Source organism: Oryx dammah, unplaced genomic scaffold (assembly GCF_014754425.2).
Source record: "Oryx dammah isolate SB20612 unplaced genomic scaffold, SCBI_Odam_1.1 HiC_scaffold_26, whole genome shotgun sequence".
NCBI lineage: Eukaryota > Metazoa > Chordata > Mammalia > Artiodactyla > Bovidae > Oryx > Oryx dammah.
This window is the reverse complement of record NW_024070210.1, coordinates 40868576-40885373: the sequence shown is the minus strand read 5'-3', so window position 1 is coordinate 40885373 and position 16798 is coordinate 40868576. Positions and strand designations below refer to the sequence as shown.

The 16798-nt window shown below is 42.6% G+C and overlaps 1 protein-coding gene across 1 annotated transcript in view; it reads left to right on the top strand.

Moving 5' to 3' along the window:
• The window catches only part of FBN1 (fibrillin 1), a 273407-nt gene that overhangs the window by 199876 nt on the left and 56733 nt on the right, over positions 1–16798 (top strand). The window contains exons 37-44 of the mRNA XM_040226469.1: positions 1140–1262; positions 1561–1725; positions 3998–4066; positions 4163–4288; positions 5748–5870; positions 6583–6741; positions 10277–10348; positions 13849–13974. Coding sequence (XP_040082403.1) covers positions 1140–1262; positions 1561–1725; positions 3998–4066; positions 4163–4288; positions 5748–5870; positions 6583–6741; positions 10277–10348; positions 13849–13974 — 963 coding nt within the window. The remainder of the gene's footprint in view (positions 1–1139; positions 1263–1560; positions 1726–3997; positions 4067–4162; positions 4289–5747; positions 5871–6582; positions 6742–10276; positions 10349–13848; positions 13975–16798) is intronic.

Below are 16798 nucleotides of genomic sequence, written 5' to 3'. Positions count from 1 at the left end.
AAACAGATTCCATTCTGTATGGGATCAGGATTTCAAGAAAACCCCAGTTTTTCCAGCTACCTAAACAAGCCATGACTCAGTGGCTTTCCAATTATGACCACCATCACCACCTCCCTGAAATTGCTCTGGATCACAGCATTCTTCCCCAGGCACCCCTTCTTCTCTTGGTTTTCCTAAAAACGATTATGACACCAAGTCAGTCTCTAGCATACTGCAGCAAGTCACCTCTCCCCGGCCGTGCTTCTCCCCCGTGTCTCACATCACCACCAGCATCAGTCCTTCCTCCCCACCCTGATTGCTCTTAGTCTGCCCTGCCCGCTCTAAGATCCCATGAGATTTGAGCAAAAGCATTTTTCACAACAGAACCTCCAGAAGGGTTACCAGGTCCGAGCAGGAGGAGCAGAGGGGAAGGGATCATCCTCAGTCCCCCATCTCCTCTCTCTGAATCAGCTGGTCTGGTTTTGAATATTTCACAAGTGTTCAAAATAGACAAAAGGATTACACAGGGATGGCGTTTGCCAAAACCCATGTCCTAAATATCTGGAATTCCGTTTTTGGAATAGAAACTGAAAGGGAAATATTCAGCCCAGCATCAGTAACGGGAGAGAGACTCTTAGTAGGCCTGAAGGAACATGCTAAGCTTCATGCATGCGGTCTGTGCTTGTGCTCAGCTACAGCAAGGCCAGTCCGCCCAGCGGGGGAAGCAGCAGAAGTCCCCTGCTCCGGCCGTTTCCCTGAGACATCTTGCTCTCATTTGATAAAATAACAAGCTGCACATATTAAATATATTTTCTTAAAACCTGTGTCTGAATTTTTGGTTGACCTGAGGTCACAGTAGTGTTTTGTTTTCAGTTACCTTCACTGGAATATTTTTCCTTGTTCCAAAGTTATATTTTCTCCTGATGACAAATTTGAATGTTAAATGTGTTCCAGGGGAAAGAGACCAAAGGCTATGACATATTTCCTTCCTGAGGGATTTTGTTTCAGAAGTGGAAGACTATATTTCTAGGGGCAATTATAACTGGAAACTCTTTAAAAATTCGAATTGGGAGCCCGAGATTTGGGTGCTACTGTTTTACAGTGAAGCCTGCCCCACATTGGCTCAGGTAATAACTCTGGCCCTCGCTGTTTGGTTCTAGACGTTAATGAATGCCTGGATCCAACCACGTGCATCAGTGGGAACTGTGTCAATACTCCAGGCAGCTATACCTGTGACTGTCCACCCGATTTTGAGCTGAATCCAACTCGAGTTGGCTGTGTCGGTAAGATCTTAAACACTTTTCAGAGAAACACACTGTTGGTTATTTCTAAGGCAACATGGAACATTGCATTCTCAACTTCTGAAAAAAGTAATAAAATAATACAATGAAATGTAAACATTTCCTGGATCTGGTTTGTATTTTCAGGTCCTTCTCTCTAGGTCAATTCCCAGTGTCTGTGTTGCGGCACTTTTTAGTTTAAATTATGGTTTTTAAACAGTTTTAGAAGTAGGTTTGAATTTTCAACCCTGACGTAGAAAGAATTTGCCTGACAATTCTTTTGTTTGCATGTGGTAAATAGATACCCGCTCTGGAAACTGCTATTTGGATATCCGTCCTAGGGGAGACAATGGAGATACAGCCTGCAGCAATGAAATTGGAGTTGGTGTTTCCAAGGCTTCCTGCTGCTGTTCTCTGGGTAAAGCCTGGGGCACTCCTTGTGAGCTGTGCCCGCCTGTGAACACATGTAAGTGGACATCCTCCTATTCATTATTATTATTAGTCCAGCTCCGCCCAGTTCTCCTGTCTAGCTCCAAAGGATAGAAGCCACAGAGAGAGGGAGCTGCTACTGGTCTGTATTCTTCAGTTGGTGAAGGGAGTGGGGGTTGAGGGGTGGAGATCATTCATTTCAGCCCTGCTGGGGAATCCCACTCCCAATGTGGGAGTCAGAATGCCTCCCCAGTTGTCTTGCACTCAAAGGTCAGGTGGGGCAGGTAACATCTCATTTCTGTCTGAGTATAAAGAAGATAGCATTATTTTAAAGAAAGTTTTCCAGACTAGGTTACTTATGTCATATTTGGACACATTGATCTCTCCTCTTGTCATCTGTTGGCTAGTTTTAGAAGCTCTAGGACAGAGTGGAGTTTCCCTGGGTGAAAAAGAAGCCATTAGTTAAGCAAATATGAAATGGAAGATTGTTCCAGTCTTATGGTATGACTTAAAGATTTAGAATGTGTTTTAAGGACATAAATAATTAGTCTTTGAAAAACAAACAGCTTTCCATTTTTCTAAGTGGATGCTGTATTATGACTCAGAGTCGGATATAGCTTCCAGAGCAAAAGTCAGTGCCTGCTCCTTATCAGGTATATTGAGATAGGTATTGATTCTTTCTTTGTTGAAGGGTCACTTACTCAGTTTCTGTAAGGTAATTTGTTGAGTACCTAGAAGATATACTCTGTATGTGCAAAGGTGATAATTGGATGGATAATTCTAGTCTAATCGCTAGTTCCTGCTTTCCGGGAGCATGCTGCTACTGCTAAGTCACTTCAGTCGTGTCTGACTCTGTGTGACCCCATAGACGGCAGCCCACCAGGCTCCCCCGTCCAGTTTAGCAAAATACTACCTAAACATGAAAGCTGTTATTCAATGTAGACCTCAATAAGAGAAGAAACAAGAGCAGACAGTGCCATGAGTGGAAGAAAGAGTGTTCCTGTTTCCAGTTAGCACTCTGTCACTTGCCACGCATGTAACTTTGGAGTAATCAAGCCTATGTCTTCATTCATAAGATGCCTCATAGGATTAAATGAAGTCATTCCTGTAAAGCACTCAGCACAGAAATGAATGCTTGGCAGGCACCCCTTTCTTTCCTTTCTTCAGAAACAGAAGTCAGTTCTGAGTGGCAGTGCGTGGTGATAACTGGGTACATTTTTCAACTGGGGCTTGAAGGAAGGGAGTGACATGAAATAGGAGACTTGAGAAGAATGGACGGTCACAAAAAGAGGAGGAGAGAAAAATAAAAGAGGAGGATAGTTATTAATAATTTCATTGATGCTGAAAAAATCAAACCAAGATGTTTAGGTGTGTGTGGCGGGGGAGGGGGGTGGGGGTGAGGGGGGTGGGCGGGGATCAGTTCTACTGAGTAAGAACAATAAGCCAAGCATTAGAAGTCCACCCTACCTCAAACTGGATCAGAGCTAGAACTGAGATCTATGCATATATACATATAATTTCAGAAAACCACAAGGGGGATTAGCAGATTTGGAAAGACCATGATGATTATGAAAGAACTGATTCGTATAGATGCTTATCAGAATGCTATAGCAGATGAGGGTCATTCTTATCCATGTGTTCCTGTATGGATCACACTGGCATGTGGTGCTGAAAGAAATGTTTTTGAGTGAAATACTTGGATGACAGAATTATTGGAGGAAACCAAAGGACCCTGTAAAAAGCTGGTTTTGGAAACCAGAGGAATCAGTGTTGACATCAGCAGAAACGGCGGGGCAAGAAAGCTCTCTAGTCATTAAGGAGAGGAGAGGTAACATATCATTCAAGAAAGAACAGCTTTTCCTAAGGCTCTGTTTGGAAAAGGTTTTGGAGATAAGCTGGTGAGCAGTATTTAAGGGAAGCTGTGATTCCCAGGAAGTAAGACTGAACAAAACATAAAAATAGAGGAGTTTGTTATAAAATAAAAATGGAAAGAAAAATCTTTAAAAGAAAGAATAGTAGCGATAAAGAATAAAACAGTTCATAAGAACATAAGACCGGAGAGTAGGTGGAAGGTTCACAGACTGAGGACAGGAGCCTTATGTTTGGCACATGTAGAAAAAGCCATTAGAAAGCATAAGTATATACAAAGTTGTCAACTTGCTTCAGTTGGGTGGGGTAACTGCCCAAAATTCCTGTAAATGAATATTTTCAGGTGATGTCTATATTTCTCTTGAGGATACTATTTCTAAAGAAATTTTAGATTTCAGAGAACTCAATCTGATTTTTGTTTTGTTTGATTGCTTCTGTAGCTGAGTACAAAATTCTTTGTCCTGGAGGAGAAGGTTTTCGACCCAACCCTATCACCGTTATATTGGAAGGTAATTCTGTTTCCTTTATCTTAAAGCGTGCCCCTTTAGAACCTCCTTGAGTTGATTTACAGTGCTAAAGACATGCTGTTGTTTTCATCTTGATAGATATTGATGAGTGCCAGGAGCTCCCAGGGTTGTGCCAAGGCGGGAAATGTATCAACACCTTCGGCAGCTTCCAGTGCCGCTGTCCAACAGGCTACTACCTGAATGAAGACACCCGAGTGTGTGATGGTAAATGGCCCTTTTAGAATGATAAGTTCTTTCGGATATTGAGAACTGACCTCAAAAACCAGCGTACAGTTAGGCACCAGGAAAACTGAGACTCTAGCAAAATGTCTAAATGCCAGTATGGCCAGGTAACTATGCCACAGATGTGGGAGCTTGCACTCATATCAGTGATGTAATATGTTCAGCATACCCTAAATGTCCCTCTTTTCATGAGAAAATTGGCATTTTTGTTATCTTGAGCCATAGTCCCATTTACGCCTACAGTGAATTTTCCATTCTCTTCAGAAAAGCCATTTTTATTGGAGTAGCCCAGGTCTCATTTCAGTGGCTTCTATATTCTGGGCAACTCTGGGCTCCTCGTCTTGTCCTTTACCACTCATTATTTGTACTCAGCATTTAAATGAGCTTCTCTTCTGAGGCAGCTCCTTTGGTTGTATGGTGTAAGCGATGACCCCTGTTCATCCTGTGTTACTGAAAAGATGGAGATTATTGACTACTGTTAGCTTTCAGAGCATGTGGACCACTGACTAGTGTGGGGAAATGGTTTTCATCTGTATATAGGAGTTACACACTGATTAGGGAAGAGACCTTCTTGTGTCCTGGAGGAGAAATATTCCTGTGATTTTCCAAAAGGCTTAATAGGTGACTTTAGCAGTGACAACCTAGTTGAATAGTAGTCCAACATCACAATGTACACAACACAGCTTAAGACCCATAGAGTTAACATAAATTAGAATCAACACCTGTGTTTGAAATGGAGAAGGACGCATGATATACGTACTTCTGCGGGCTTATCTTCTGTGCTGTCTTACCACTGCAGATTCATGAAGCCAATGTTTGATGGCTTCAGTTCAGTTCAGTTCAGTTCAGTCGCTCAGTCGTGTCTGACTCTTTGCGACCCCATGAATCGCAGCACGCCAGGCCTCCCTGTCCATCACCAACTTCTGGAGTTTACTCAAACTCACATCCATCGAGTCGGTGATGCCATGCAGCCATCTCATCCTCTGTCGTCCCCTTTTTCTCTTGACCCCATTCCCTCCCAGCATCAGAGTCTTTTCCAATGAGTCAACTCTTCACATGATGGTTTCAGGTTATATCAGATTCTTCCTGAGATTTTGTGAACGTATGAAGGACATAGTTGTCTTTCTGAAAGATATTTGAGAATTATCATTCCTCCACATTTCCATCGCTGCATGTGTTTGAGGATGTTTTAGACTCATTTATTAAGAACTTACATCAGAAGGTACATTTTCCTTTTCTAAAAGTCTTTTCCTGAAAATGCACACACATCAGCACAGGCTAAGGACAGTGATGAACGAAACATCCACATTCTTATCCGGATTGCAAAGTGCCCTGTGGATGTTCTCTTCCACTATCAACATGTATATTGACCCCCAAGTCCCAGACCATTCCAAAGAGTGAAATTTCTGTATTCACATACCACTTTCTTTTTGGATTATAGATGTGAATGAATGTGAAACTCCCGGAATCTGTGGTCCAGGGACATGTTACAACACTGTTGGCAACTACACCTGTATCTGCCCTCCAGACTACATGCAAGTGAATGGGGGGAATAATTGCATGGGTAAGTCCCAGCTTTTCTTTGTAAAGCATGTTCGGTCCTCATCTGCAAAGAGAAAAAGAGCCTCCAAGCCCAGCAATTCATCCTCAGTGTTATGTTACTCATCAGAGCGAGTGCTGCCACCCTTTGCCTCCTCCCCTGTAAACCATAAGTTTGGTCTTTTCTCAGCACTTCATGTGGGTGGTTGGGAGTTTTCTTTAAAATGTAATGTTGGAAAATCCCAAACAAAGGTTTAATAGTACTTCTTTTGTTTGACTATGGGTGTATCTTTATACAATGATATTTACAGCACTGACCTACAGTATTAAAACATCATGAGTCGGAAATGAGAAAGTCACTGCCAAGAGCAGTGGAGAATTGTTACTAGGAGACTGGGTGGAGAGTCATGTAAAGTTTATTAAGGCCACAGCTACATAATGACTCAGTTCCGTGGCACAAAACACCAGGGAATATATTAGGTTGGCCCAAAAGTTCGTTTGGGTTTTTAGTAAGATGTTTTAGAAAAATCTGAACAAACTTTTGGGCCAACCCGATACTCCTTAAAGTCCTTTTCATTGTGGCAGCAGAGGTAGATGGAAGGTTGAGAGCCAGCTTTTACTGTTATTATCGAAGTCAAGTTACAATACAGTTCAAAAGTGAATCCTTCCTTGTTAGAATCTCCTTATCAGGATTTCCCCACAGCATCACCAGTCCCTGCCTTCCTCCTCTCCTCTAGATATGAGGAGGAGTCTGTGCTACAGGAACTATTATGCTGACAACCAGACCTGCGATGGAGAACTGTTGTTCAACATGACCAAGAAGATGTGCTGTTGTTCCTACAACATTGGCCGGGCCTGGAACAAGCCCTGTGAACAGTGCCCCATTCCAAGCACAGGTGGGTTTTAGTTTCGCCATTACCAGAAAGATAACTTGGCACCTTCCCCGTGAATTGTTGGAGAAATGAATCTTAGCCAGGTGAGAAAAAGAGTGCATTGTCCATCTTCATAAAAAAAGATTAGCTCACAAAGGCAAATGTTGAAATTCAGTTGATCTGGTCCTTTCAGCCGAAAATATATTTTCCAATTTATTACACAAGTTTATTTACCAGCCTGTAGGAGAAGGCAATGGCACCCCACTGCAGTACTCTTGCCTGGAAAATCGCATGGATGGAGGAGCCTGGTAGGCTACAGTCCATGGGGTTGCTAAGAGTTGGACACAACTAAGCAACTTCACTTTCACTTTTCACTTTCATGCATTGGAGAAGGAAATGGCAACCCACTCCAGTATTCTTGCCTGGAGAATGGGATGGGGGAGCCTGGTGGGCTGCCATCTATGGGGTCGCACAGAGTCGGACACGACTGAAGCGACTTAGCAGCAGCAGCAGCAGACTCAGCATATCACAAAAATATAGAAGTTGTTATTATTAAGGACTTTGCCATATAACTTAAAGTCTGGAAATAGTGGGCAAAGCAGTTTGACAAGTAAACCATATTCCTATATTGTTTACTTACTTATTACCATCAATTTTACTTATTCATAACTAATCTTGTTCCAAAAAGAATTCAAGATGGCCCACAAAGATGCATATGTGAAATAAGAAGGCCTAATGCAAATGGAAAGCATGGGTAAGAAACTCAAAGCAAGGGTAATCAATACACAAGATCCAAGCTGGGAGGTCCTACACACTTTCCAGTGATGAGCAACAGCTTGGGCTCTACACCTTCTAGTAGCTCATATAGAGAGAGATATGATCGAGTCTAACAGTCTCAGTGACCACAAAGCAAACTCAGAACTAAAGAAAAGCATGACTCAGGGACTTCCCTGGTGGTCCAGTGGCTAAGACTCTACACTCCAAATGCAGGGGGCCCAGGTTCCATCCCTGGCCAGGGGCCTGTTAATAGATCCCACATGCCACAACTAAGAGTGCATGCTATAACTAAAGATCCTGGATGCCCAACAAAGATGGAAGATCCTGTGTACTGCACCTAAGACCTAGCGCAGCCAAATTAAAAAAAGAAAGGCACAACTCCTTGATACAGAGAAATTTCTTCTTATATCCTCATACAGAAAAATCTATGTAATATTATCTATTTGAAAAAGGAAAGAGCCAAATTCATATTCTAAGAGTAAATGAAGCAAAAACTTTGGTGCAGTGTTCTTATATGGGAGATGATACATACCATGATGGTGTCATTTACTAATGATCTAGATCATCTTTATGATTTTTAATTAATTTGCCTGTGCCAGGTCTTAGTTGTGGCATATGGAATCTAGTTCCCTGACCAGAGATCGAACCCAGGCCCCCTACATTGGGAGTGCAGAGTCTTAGCCACTGGGCCACCATCTTTATGATTTAGAGTGAACAAACTACTATGCAAAGTACTGATCTGAGAATTGTGTAGTATCTACTCCATTCCCCACAGCAATATGTAAAATACCCAATCTATTGTCTGGTGCTAACTAACAATGCAAAAAAAACAGGTGATTCTTTTTTAGTAAAATGTACCATTTCATCCACTGTTTCCTCCAGAAATAATGTTGATAGCTATCATTTAGAATTACAAGTTGTCTCCACTCTGCAAGATGTTGTTAGACCTGGGTTTGGCAAACGAGCCTGTGGGCCAAATCCAGCCTGCCTCCTATTTCTGTATGGCCCACAAGCTAAAAGTAATTTTGACATCTGAAAATTTTATGCACTTCAAATTTTAGTAAATAAAATTTTACGAGAATATGGCCCCAGTAATTTATTTACATATTATCTATGGTTGCTTTCATGAAATATTTGAGTAATTTTAACAAAAACTGCACAGTTTGCAAAACCTAAAATATTTACTTTTTAGCCTTTTAAGAAAATATTTGCTGACCCCTGATCCTGACCGTTGGCCTTCAAATCTTTTATTATACATTGTTATTGTCGTTCAGTCACTCAGTCATGTCCGACTCTTTTGAGACCCTAGAGACTACAGCATGCCAGGCTTCTCTGTCCTTCACCATCTCCCAGAGCTTGCTCAGACTCGTGTGCATTGAATTGGTGATGCCATTCAACCCTCTTGTCCTCTATTGTCCCCATCTCCTCCTGCCTTCAATCTTTCCCAAGATTATATATACATAGCTATCATTAAAAAACCTGGCAGTTACCCACACTTGATGTGTGCGTATTTACAAGTAAAAGTATATGTACATGTGTCTCTGTACATTTGTTTTTGATTATATTAAGAAATGTATTTATATTTTCATAAACTGTTTTATTATAAAATGTACACAAAATTAGTTTTTAAATTGGATTTTACAAAGATAGATATCCTAGTATTTTTATTTTTTATCTTGATGCACCATTGTACGTTCCCTTTCAGACCACTATGGAGATCTCTGATAACAACTGTCGTTTACTTTCAGAAATATCTGTGAGTTCTAGGTATCTGCATACTCTTAATATAAAATGTAAGAGTTCATCTTCATGTTGAATATTGGCCAGAGCCAATCATGGCTTTTCATTAGCTATGCAGTCTGCACACATTTTAGGAGTCCCTGAAGTTTGGATGGTTAGTGGAGCTGGTGTGACACTTGTTGGATGTGAACACTCATAGATTAAAGAAAGAAAGCACTAGGAAAAGAACATGCTATGTTTTGTGTAGAATACTTCCAGAAACCTTTTACTAATTTTTAGTAGGTTTACCCATAAGGGAGTGGCCATCTTGAGCTTAAATTGATACCATGCCATATCAGTTATACTCATGATCAGAAATTACCGAGTCTCAGAGTTAAAGGGAACCACAGACGACATTTAGTGCATCCTTAACTAGCAAGTTTGATGAAAATTCATGTCAGGGGGAGAAAGACAAAGGGTCGGGGGAGGGAGAGGGAGCAAACAAAAGAACTGCAGCAAAAATAATAATTCAGCTCCAAAAATGAGAGTAATGAGGGTAAGTTGGTTGTTTGACATGAATGAGTCATTAACAGACCTGAAATCAAGAACTTAGCTACATTTGCTATTGTTATCCCCAGTCTGCCAAGGAAATGGCTTTTGTACACATTCGTTAAATCCTAGATTCCTTAACACAGAGTGGAAAGAGGCACTCAGACCAGTTCCAGGTTTCAGAGCTGAACAACATCCCCATAGAAACCTAAATTCCCTCAGGCAACCTCATACAAATGAGTGGATTTGATATAGAGACCTCTGCTTCAGCCTCATTATTACGTCAACATGAGGTCACTTTTCCTTCATCACTTTTCTTAGGGACAAAGTTACACCATCTGTAGAAATTCTCAATTTTTTTTTTTTTTTACAAAGGTCAATTTATTTTAAATTCTTCCAAATACAGGTAAATATCTTTTAAGAATGTTTTCAAAGTAATTTTGTTCAGCTCATTATTGCTCTTCGCCTGCCCTATTCCCACCCCGCTTACCCTACCTTTGTTCAATCACTGCAGATGAATTTGCTACACTCTGTGGAAGTCAACGGCCAGGCTTTGTCATCGACATCTATACCGGTTTACCTGTCGGTGAGTTACAATTCCACTGTTGCAACTTTTTGTCTTTGCCTTTGTGTTAAGAAAAGGAAGTACACACTGTTATTTTCTCAAATGTGCTTTTTTTGTTTCTTAGAAGGAAAAAGCATTAGACAGTGCCATTTACCTTTATTGAAATTCTGATTCTTAGTTTGAAACAAACTGTGCAGACACCCTGTGTAGCTCCACCTAATTGGCAGCAGAATTTGTTGGTCATGATTAAGGGGACTGGAAAGCTTTTCACAAAATCACAATCAAGCTTCGTTAAACCAACCCTAGGCATCAACAAAAAGAGAGATTCTGGGAGTAAAGCCAGTTGACGTTTGATTTGACTGTAATTCCCAATCCTTCCGTCTGACTAAGACAAGAGTTTAATATGACTGTTCATACCAATCCTTATGTGTGGGTTGTTCATATAAAGCCTTTTGGTGGATCAGTTTTATCTCACAGGGAATCTCCACAGGTCATCTGCTTCGGGATTTTTAGATGTGAAATATAAAAGTCTTTCCAATCTGAGGCCCTATCTGGTAACTGGAGCAGAGACCACTGCAGTGCTCAAGATGCTTATGTGAGATTCAGAAATACTGCACAGCATTCAGCCAGTAGAAGCAAGGCCTTTGTGGTTTAAAACCAAATAACATAAAAATAGATGGAAAGCCATTGCATTCTCCGAGTTTTTCCCCAGTGTGATTTATACGGATCCTCAGATGCCCCTCTGAATTCTGAGCAATTGTGTCTAGTAGCAAACATCACCACTTGGTCTGTTCCACCTTATTGCTAATAAGTAAACTGAAATCCACATCAGCCTTTCCAGTGACCTTGTTTAAGAAAACAAGGGTCTGGTCCAGCAATCAGCCTGGCTCTCTTTGTGCCAAATCCATATGGCTCCGCAGCCTAGTCAACATCCAAAGAAACTTCATGGTTTGGAAGGAAAACCTGCTAAATGACATTGGCATGAAACACCTGGCCCCAGCTGCTTTGTTTTTCCCCTTCCCAAAACAGATCTTTTCATCTCCCTAGACTCTCTGATCCAAAGATAAGTGGTCTTTAATAGTAGTGGTTCTCCATGGATGAACCAGGCGTGTACCCCAGCAAGGCCTACCCTCCAATGTTGGCAGCAGGCAAAGACTCAAAACAGGATTAAGAGCATCCACTAATAAAGCTGGAAAGGCCTCAGGTACCCTTAGGCCAAACGCCTTGCCTTACAGTTGAGGGGACAGAGGCCCAGACAGGGAAGGGGACTCAGCCGAGGTCACTTGGCTAATTAATAACAGAACTGGGATCAGAACCCAGTCCTGACTCACAGCTTGCTTTGCCTCTAGCTCTTGAAAACTGGAAATGTGATAGTTAGCAGTATACTTATTGTTAGCAAATTCCAGCATGACAAAATATTTAGATGACTGAGAAACTTTGTTTTATTTAAGCTTTCTACTCTCCTTCTGAAAGGTCTGAAGATTGTTGGCATATAGAACTCATTCGTGTGGGGTTAAAACTATAGCAAGTTTATTAATCTTGTCTTTAAGTATAAACTTTTCCAAGTTGAAGTTCAAATGGAATCCAGACAGGAAAAGAAAATATAATTTTTAATATGTGCTTTTGCTATGTTTTGCCTAACAATGGCTAGAAATTTGACCCAGCCTGTTATTGTTAAACTTGATAATACATCACTTATATTTAAAACAAATGAATGTGAACATAACATTTCATGTTTTAACCCGTACATAGTTCAAGAATGTCTGAAATTTTTTTTTTTTGCTTCTTGCTGATGATACATAGTTGTGATATTTCTTTGCCTCACTTTTTAACAACATACATGACAAATGTGTGCAAAATCTAAAGCATAATTACTTATATTCAAAATAGAAATATACCCTTTGATATTCTAAGCTTTTTTTTTTTTTTTCATTAAAGAGATCAATTTGTCCTCAAACAAAATCAAGCCCTTTAGAAAAAGGTCTAACATAAATCTGTGGCCTGTAAACTTTCTCTTTCAAAGCAGATTGGCTTTAGGGTATGATTCTTCTGAAAGTGCAGCAGCTCTTGTGGGTTCCACGAAAGTCAGTGGCCAGGTTACAGCTTGGGCAAAGTACCTGGCAGAGGCTCCTGACTCTGACATGGAGAGAAAAGCATCTCAACAATAGCATCAGAAACCTAATGGATTGGAAAGACCAAAACTTTGTATCCCCTCCTGGCTTCTGAACTGGTTTGTGGAACTCTGCACAGGACTGGTAGAGGGGCCCTCTGGGATAACAAGTCCTTCAGTAACGGTTTTGTGAAGATTGTTTGACTGTGGAAAAGCATAAGGGAGGAAGGGTAGCCTGTTAGCGGATTCCTGGTATCAAATCTACTTCCCGGTGGTTGTATGGTCTTTGGTGAGTTCTAGCCTCCGACCTGTCCTCAGTTCCATCACTTGCATCAGGAGGATGGTCAGAGTGCCTAGAGACCATCTCACAGGGTGGCTGTGATGATTTGGTAACTACATCCAGGTTAAATGCTTGAGAAATGCACCATGTGTATAACAAGTGAGGCACTATACCATTGCTGCCACTGTTACTGTTTTTATCCTAGAGGACACTGAATGGTTGAAAGTTCAGACCAGGTCAGGCAGAGAGTGGACCCACCAGGCTGGTGAGGAGACCTGACTTGCCCACGCAGCTCCCTCGCCAGCTTGCTTTAGCAGCCTGGGTCCTGGCTGTGCTCTCACTTCTACTTTGATCCTGCTTTAATCCTCATCAACCCCACTTCCAGGTATTGGTTCTTAATCAAATGTCCCACAGCATTCCAGGGGCCAGTAACACCGTGGTGCAGCAGCCAGCCCTGGCCCCGGGCCTAGGGAAGCCACAGTCTATTGTGACTGTCCTTCCTCAGTTCTGGCTCTGTCTACATGGTCAGCCTGGGCCCAGCTTACCTCCTCAGACCTGACTTACTTCCTTAACTTCCTTACCAAAGCCATGCAAAGGAAGAGCAAGGCGTTGAGCTGAAATTTGGAAGATCAGAGTTGGCTCTGACCATGGGATCGTCTTCTGTTCTTCAGCAGCTCTCTGCTCCCATTCCCACCAGCCACCACCATACACTTGGGGTAGAGAGACCCCTTACTCTCGGCAGTCACTTTCATTCTGCTCCACTGGCGCACAGGGCCCAATGGGTGCAAAATCTCCTACCTGGACAGAGCTAAGGTTTTGTAACAAAACCAGAAGGATAGATGATCAATGAGATAGACACAAGAGTGTCTGACAAGTGGCTTAGTGATCTCAGTTTGCTCTTCATTGACTTCCCCCACTTCCATCACCACCCCAGCATATGCATGCACACGCCAGGCACATGCATATACATGCCTGCACCTACATACACACACACACACACATGCACTGTCTCTTCCTTGGCTTTAGACCTTACACAGAACTAGTTAGAAGCAGCCAACTTTCAACTCCAGTTTACCCTGCCCAGGGACCACATGCCAGGCCATCACTCACGTGTGCCTGCTCTGTTTCCAGATATCGACGAGTGTCGGGAGATCCCAGGGGTCTGTGAAAATGGTGTGTGTATCAACATGGTCGGCAGCTTCCGGTGTGAATGTCCAGTGGGCTTCTTCTATAATGACAAGTTGTTGGTTTGTGAAGGTAAGAGATGTTGCTCTGTATCACATCCAGAAATGAGCCAATTTTACAACATTGGAATTTCAGAAATTCATCAAACTCTAGCTATCGTGAAGGGCACCCTGTGGATCAACAGACATTTCACTGCCAAAAAAAAAAAAAAAATTCCCTGACTCTCCTCCCAGTGGGCAAAGCAGGATGTCCATTCCCCAGCCCTCTCCACTGCCCCCTCCCTCAACACAGAGTGTATTAGATTTCCCAGCTGATATGAAAAAGCCTTGAGGTCCTAGGTGTGTCCAATGGATGGCTATTGTTTTACACAGCTTGAAAGTGAGCACGAGTGGTGGGCAGTGATCTTGAGTTGAATCTCAAAATCAGTGTTCTCTTCCAAGCGGAGCCTTTGCTCCTCCCCAGTGAAAACACGGTTAATGCAAATATTTCAAATGCATGAGAGAATTCCAAATGGCAAGAACAGCAAATTCGATTTTATACGAAGAATGTTGGCATGCGTGCAAATGGTACTTTTTTCATTTTCAAATTACCTCCTCTCGCCATGTGTATGTACTGTGATTCTGCGCATTCCTCACCGCACTTCATATTTTTCCGACATCTGGGGAAGATAGTGTTCTTTTACATTTTAGTAAAAGGGACGTTGCTGGTTATTAAATATACCATGGGCCCTAGGACAGCTAGAGTAATTTTCTTATTTCATACTTAAACTCAGAGCCTCTAACAGAGTTCTTGTTCATGTTAGAAAGGCTTATTGCTCTTGAGAGCATGTATTACACCACATAGGTCAACATTTTAATGTTAAAAAATCTTTTTCTCCTAAACTAGGGATAACTTAGAGACCACGAGTAAAGTTATAACCCCGAGCACAGGCTTGTTAAATTCTCCTCACCAGGCTTTCTGTTCCTGTGGCCAAGCTGGCAAGCATCCCTTATTCTGCCTGTTGTGTGGGGGACTGGAAATGGGGTGACAGCTATTCCTAGCCTTCCTAAAGAGACAGTCATTTGGGGGCTTTGGTTCAGACCCTGGGCTTCTGGAGGCCGTCAAGAATCAGGTGTGGGGAGGAGGCAGGATGTGGAAAAAGAGAAGAGAGCCCATAGCAAATGACCTATGGTGCTAGGGGTAGCTGCCTGCTCATCGCCACTGTCTCCCACCTGTCGTGCATGCCTAAGGATGCCTGTCCGCTTCTGTGGCATCTCCTCTTCTCTTCCATTCAGAGCTGGTTACTCTACCCAGGTGCCTCTTTGATATGTATCTCTGCTGAAGCTTCAGCCCTTCACCAGAAGCCAGAGGCACGGCCACCCATGACCAGCATGTCAACCTAGACCTTGTTACACCCTTGAGATTGAAAACCTACAGCTGTGCCCATGGAAGGTGGCTCGCTGTCAGGGTAGCGTTCGGCTGATACAGAGATTACAAAGTGCTCCAGCTTTTGGTTTCCATTTCATAGGATATCCATCTTCAGGGTGAACGTTTAATCCAGGGTCAGCTGCTTCCCAGCACACTCCTAGCTCTCAGACTCAGAAAACAAAGGTTGATTTACCACATGCCTCAGCCAGACTGCAGTTGGAATGGATTCCAGAAGTGATTCAGGGAGGATCTTTGTGTCTCCTCTCCCCCAGCATGCATAGGATCAGATGTTAGGCATCTGAGGCATCAGGGAAACACTTGTCTATGACACCGTTTGGCTTTTCCAGCTACAGAAGCTACCCTCTGTGTTTCTGTACACTCTTTATGAAGAGCAGGCAGGCCTGGTGGGTAAGGTGGTGCTGGATCCTGGGCCCATAGTAACCTATGGTGGGCATACTCTGCTCCTGTATGAGACACACACCCCATATTAGACAGATAGGACCACTGACTGACCACAATCCTGAGGTTTTCCCACCACGGAGCACACACCTCGGAGACCTAGATTGGCGTATTTGCCGCCCCCTAGTGGGAACTTTGGCTGAGCCAACTTCCACATGAAACCCCAGCACTCGTGCTGAGAGCTGACTTTCACCTGTGTTACTGGCTGCTCCCTATACTGGATTTAGACTGAATTAGAAAGCTTGGAAAAGGAAATGGCAACCCACTCCAGTGTTCTTGCCTAGAGAATCCCAGGGACCAGGGAGCCTGGTGGGCTGCCATCTCTGGGGTCGCACAGAGTCGGACACGACTAAAGCGACTTAGCAGCAGCAGCAGCAGCAGAATGCTTCATAGGAGCAGGGGAAGACAATATGCGTTTTTGCCCCATTGGTATTGCCTGGACTGTGAAGTATATTCTGCGGTGCCCTAAAGCTAAACTGAATTAGATGGCTGGTAACATTTTTAAAAGATAGGCAAGCAACTCCCTGAGCAAAGCTCTGGAGCACACAATAGCCACTTTATTCTCTCTTTGATAGTGAGCATTTGGTTATTTTCAGTAGTTTTATGTGAAATCTTTATGTTAAGTTTCCTAGATTTGACTGCCATGTGACAGAAATTTAAGCAGGCGCTTCTGCAGCCCTGCAGCTCAAAGCATTGTCTGTGGACCAGTGGACCAACATCACTTGGGAGCTTATTGGACGCATAGACTCTCAAGCCACTCCCCTGACACGCTGAGTCAGAATCTGTCTTTCAATAAAATCTTAAGTGATTTAAACAAACATCAAAGTTTGAGATGCTCTGCTCTGCAGGCCCTACAACAAAAGCAACCTGACTGATTTCCCAAAGCCCCTGCACTTTGAGCGAATACAAGACTTCCTAGGATATTAGTCTATACCTTTATCAAATCTGGCCCTTGAGGCTGAGATTCACAACTTTTTCTAGAGATTAACATAATTAGAACCTGTAGATGGTAATAAATCCAGTATTTGCA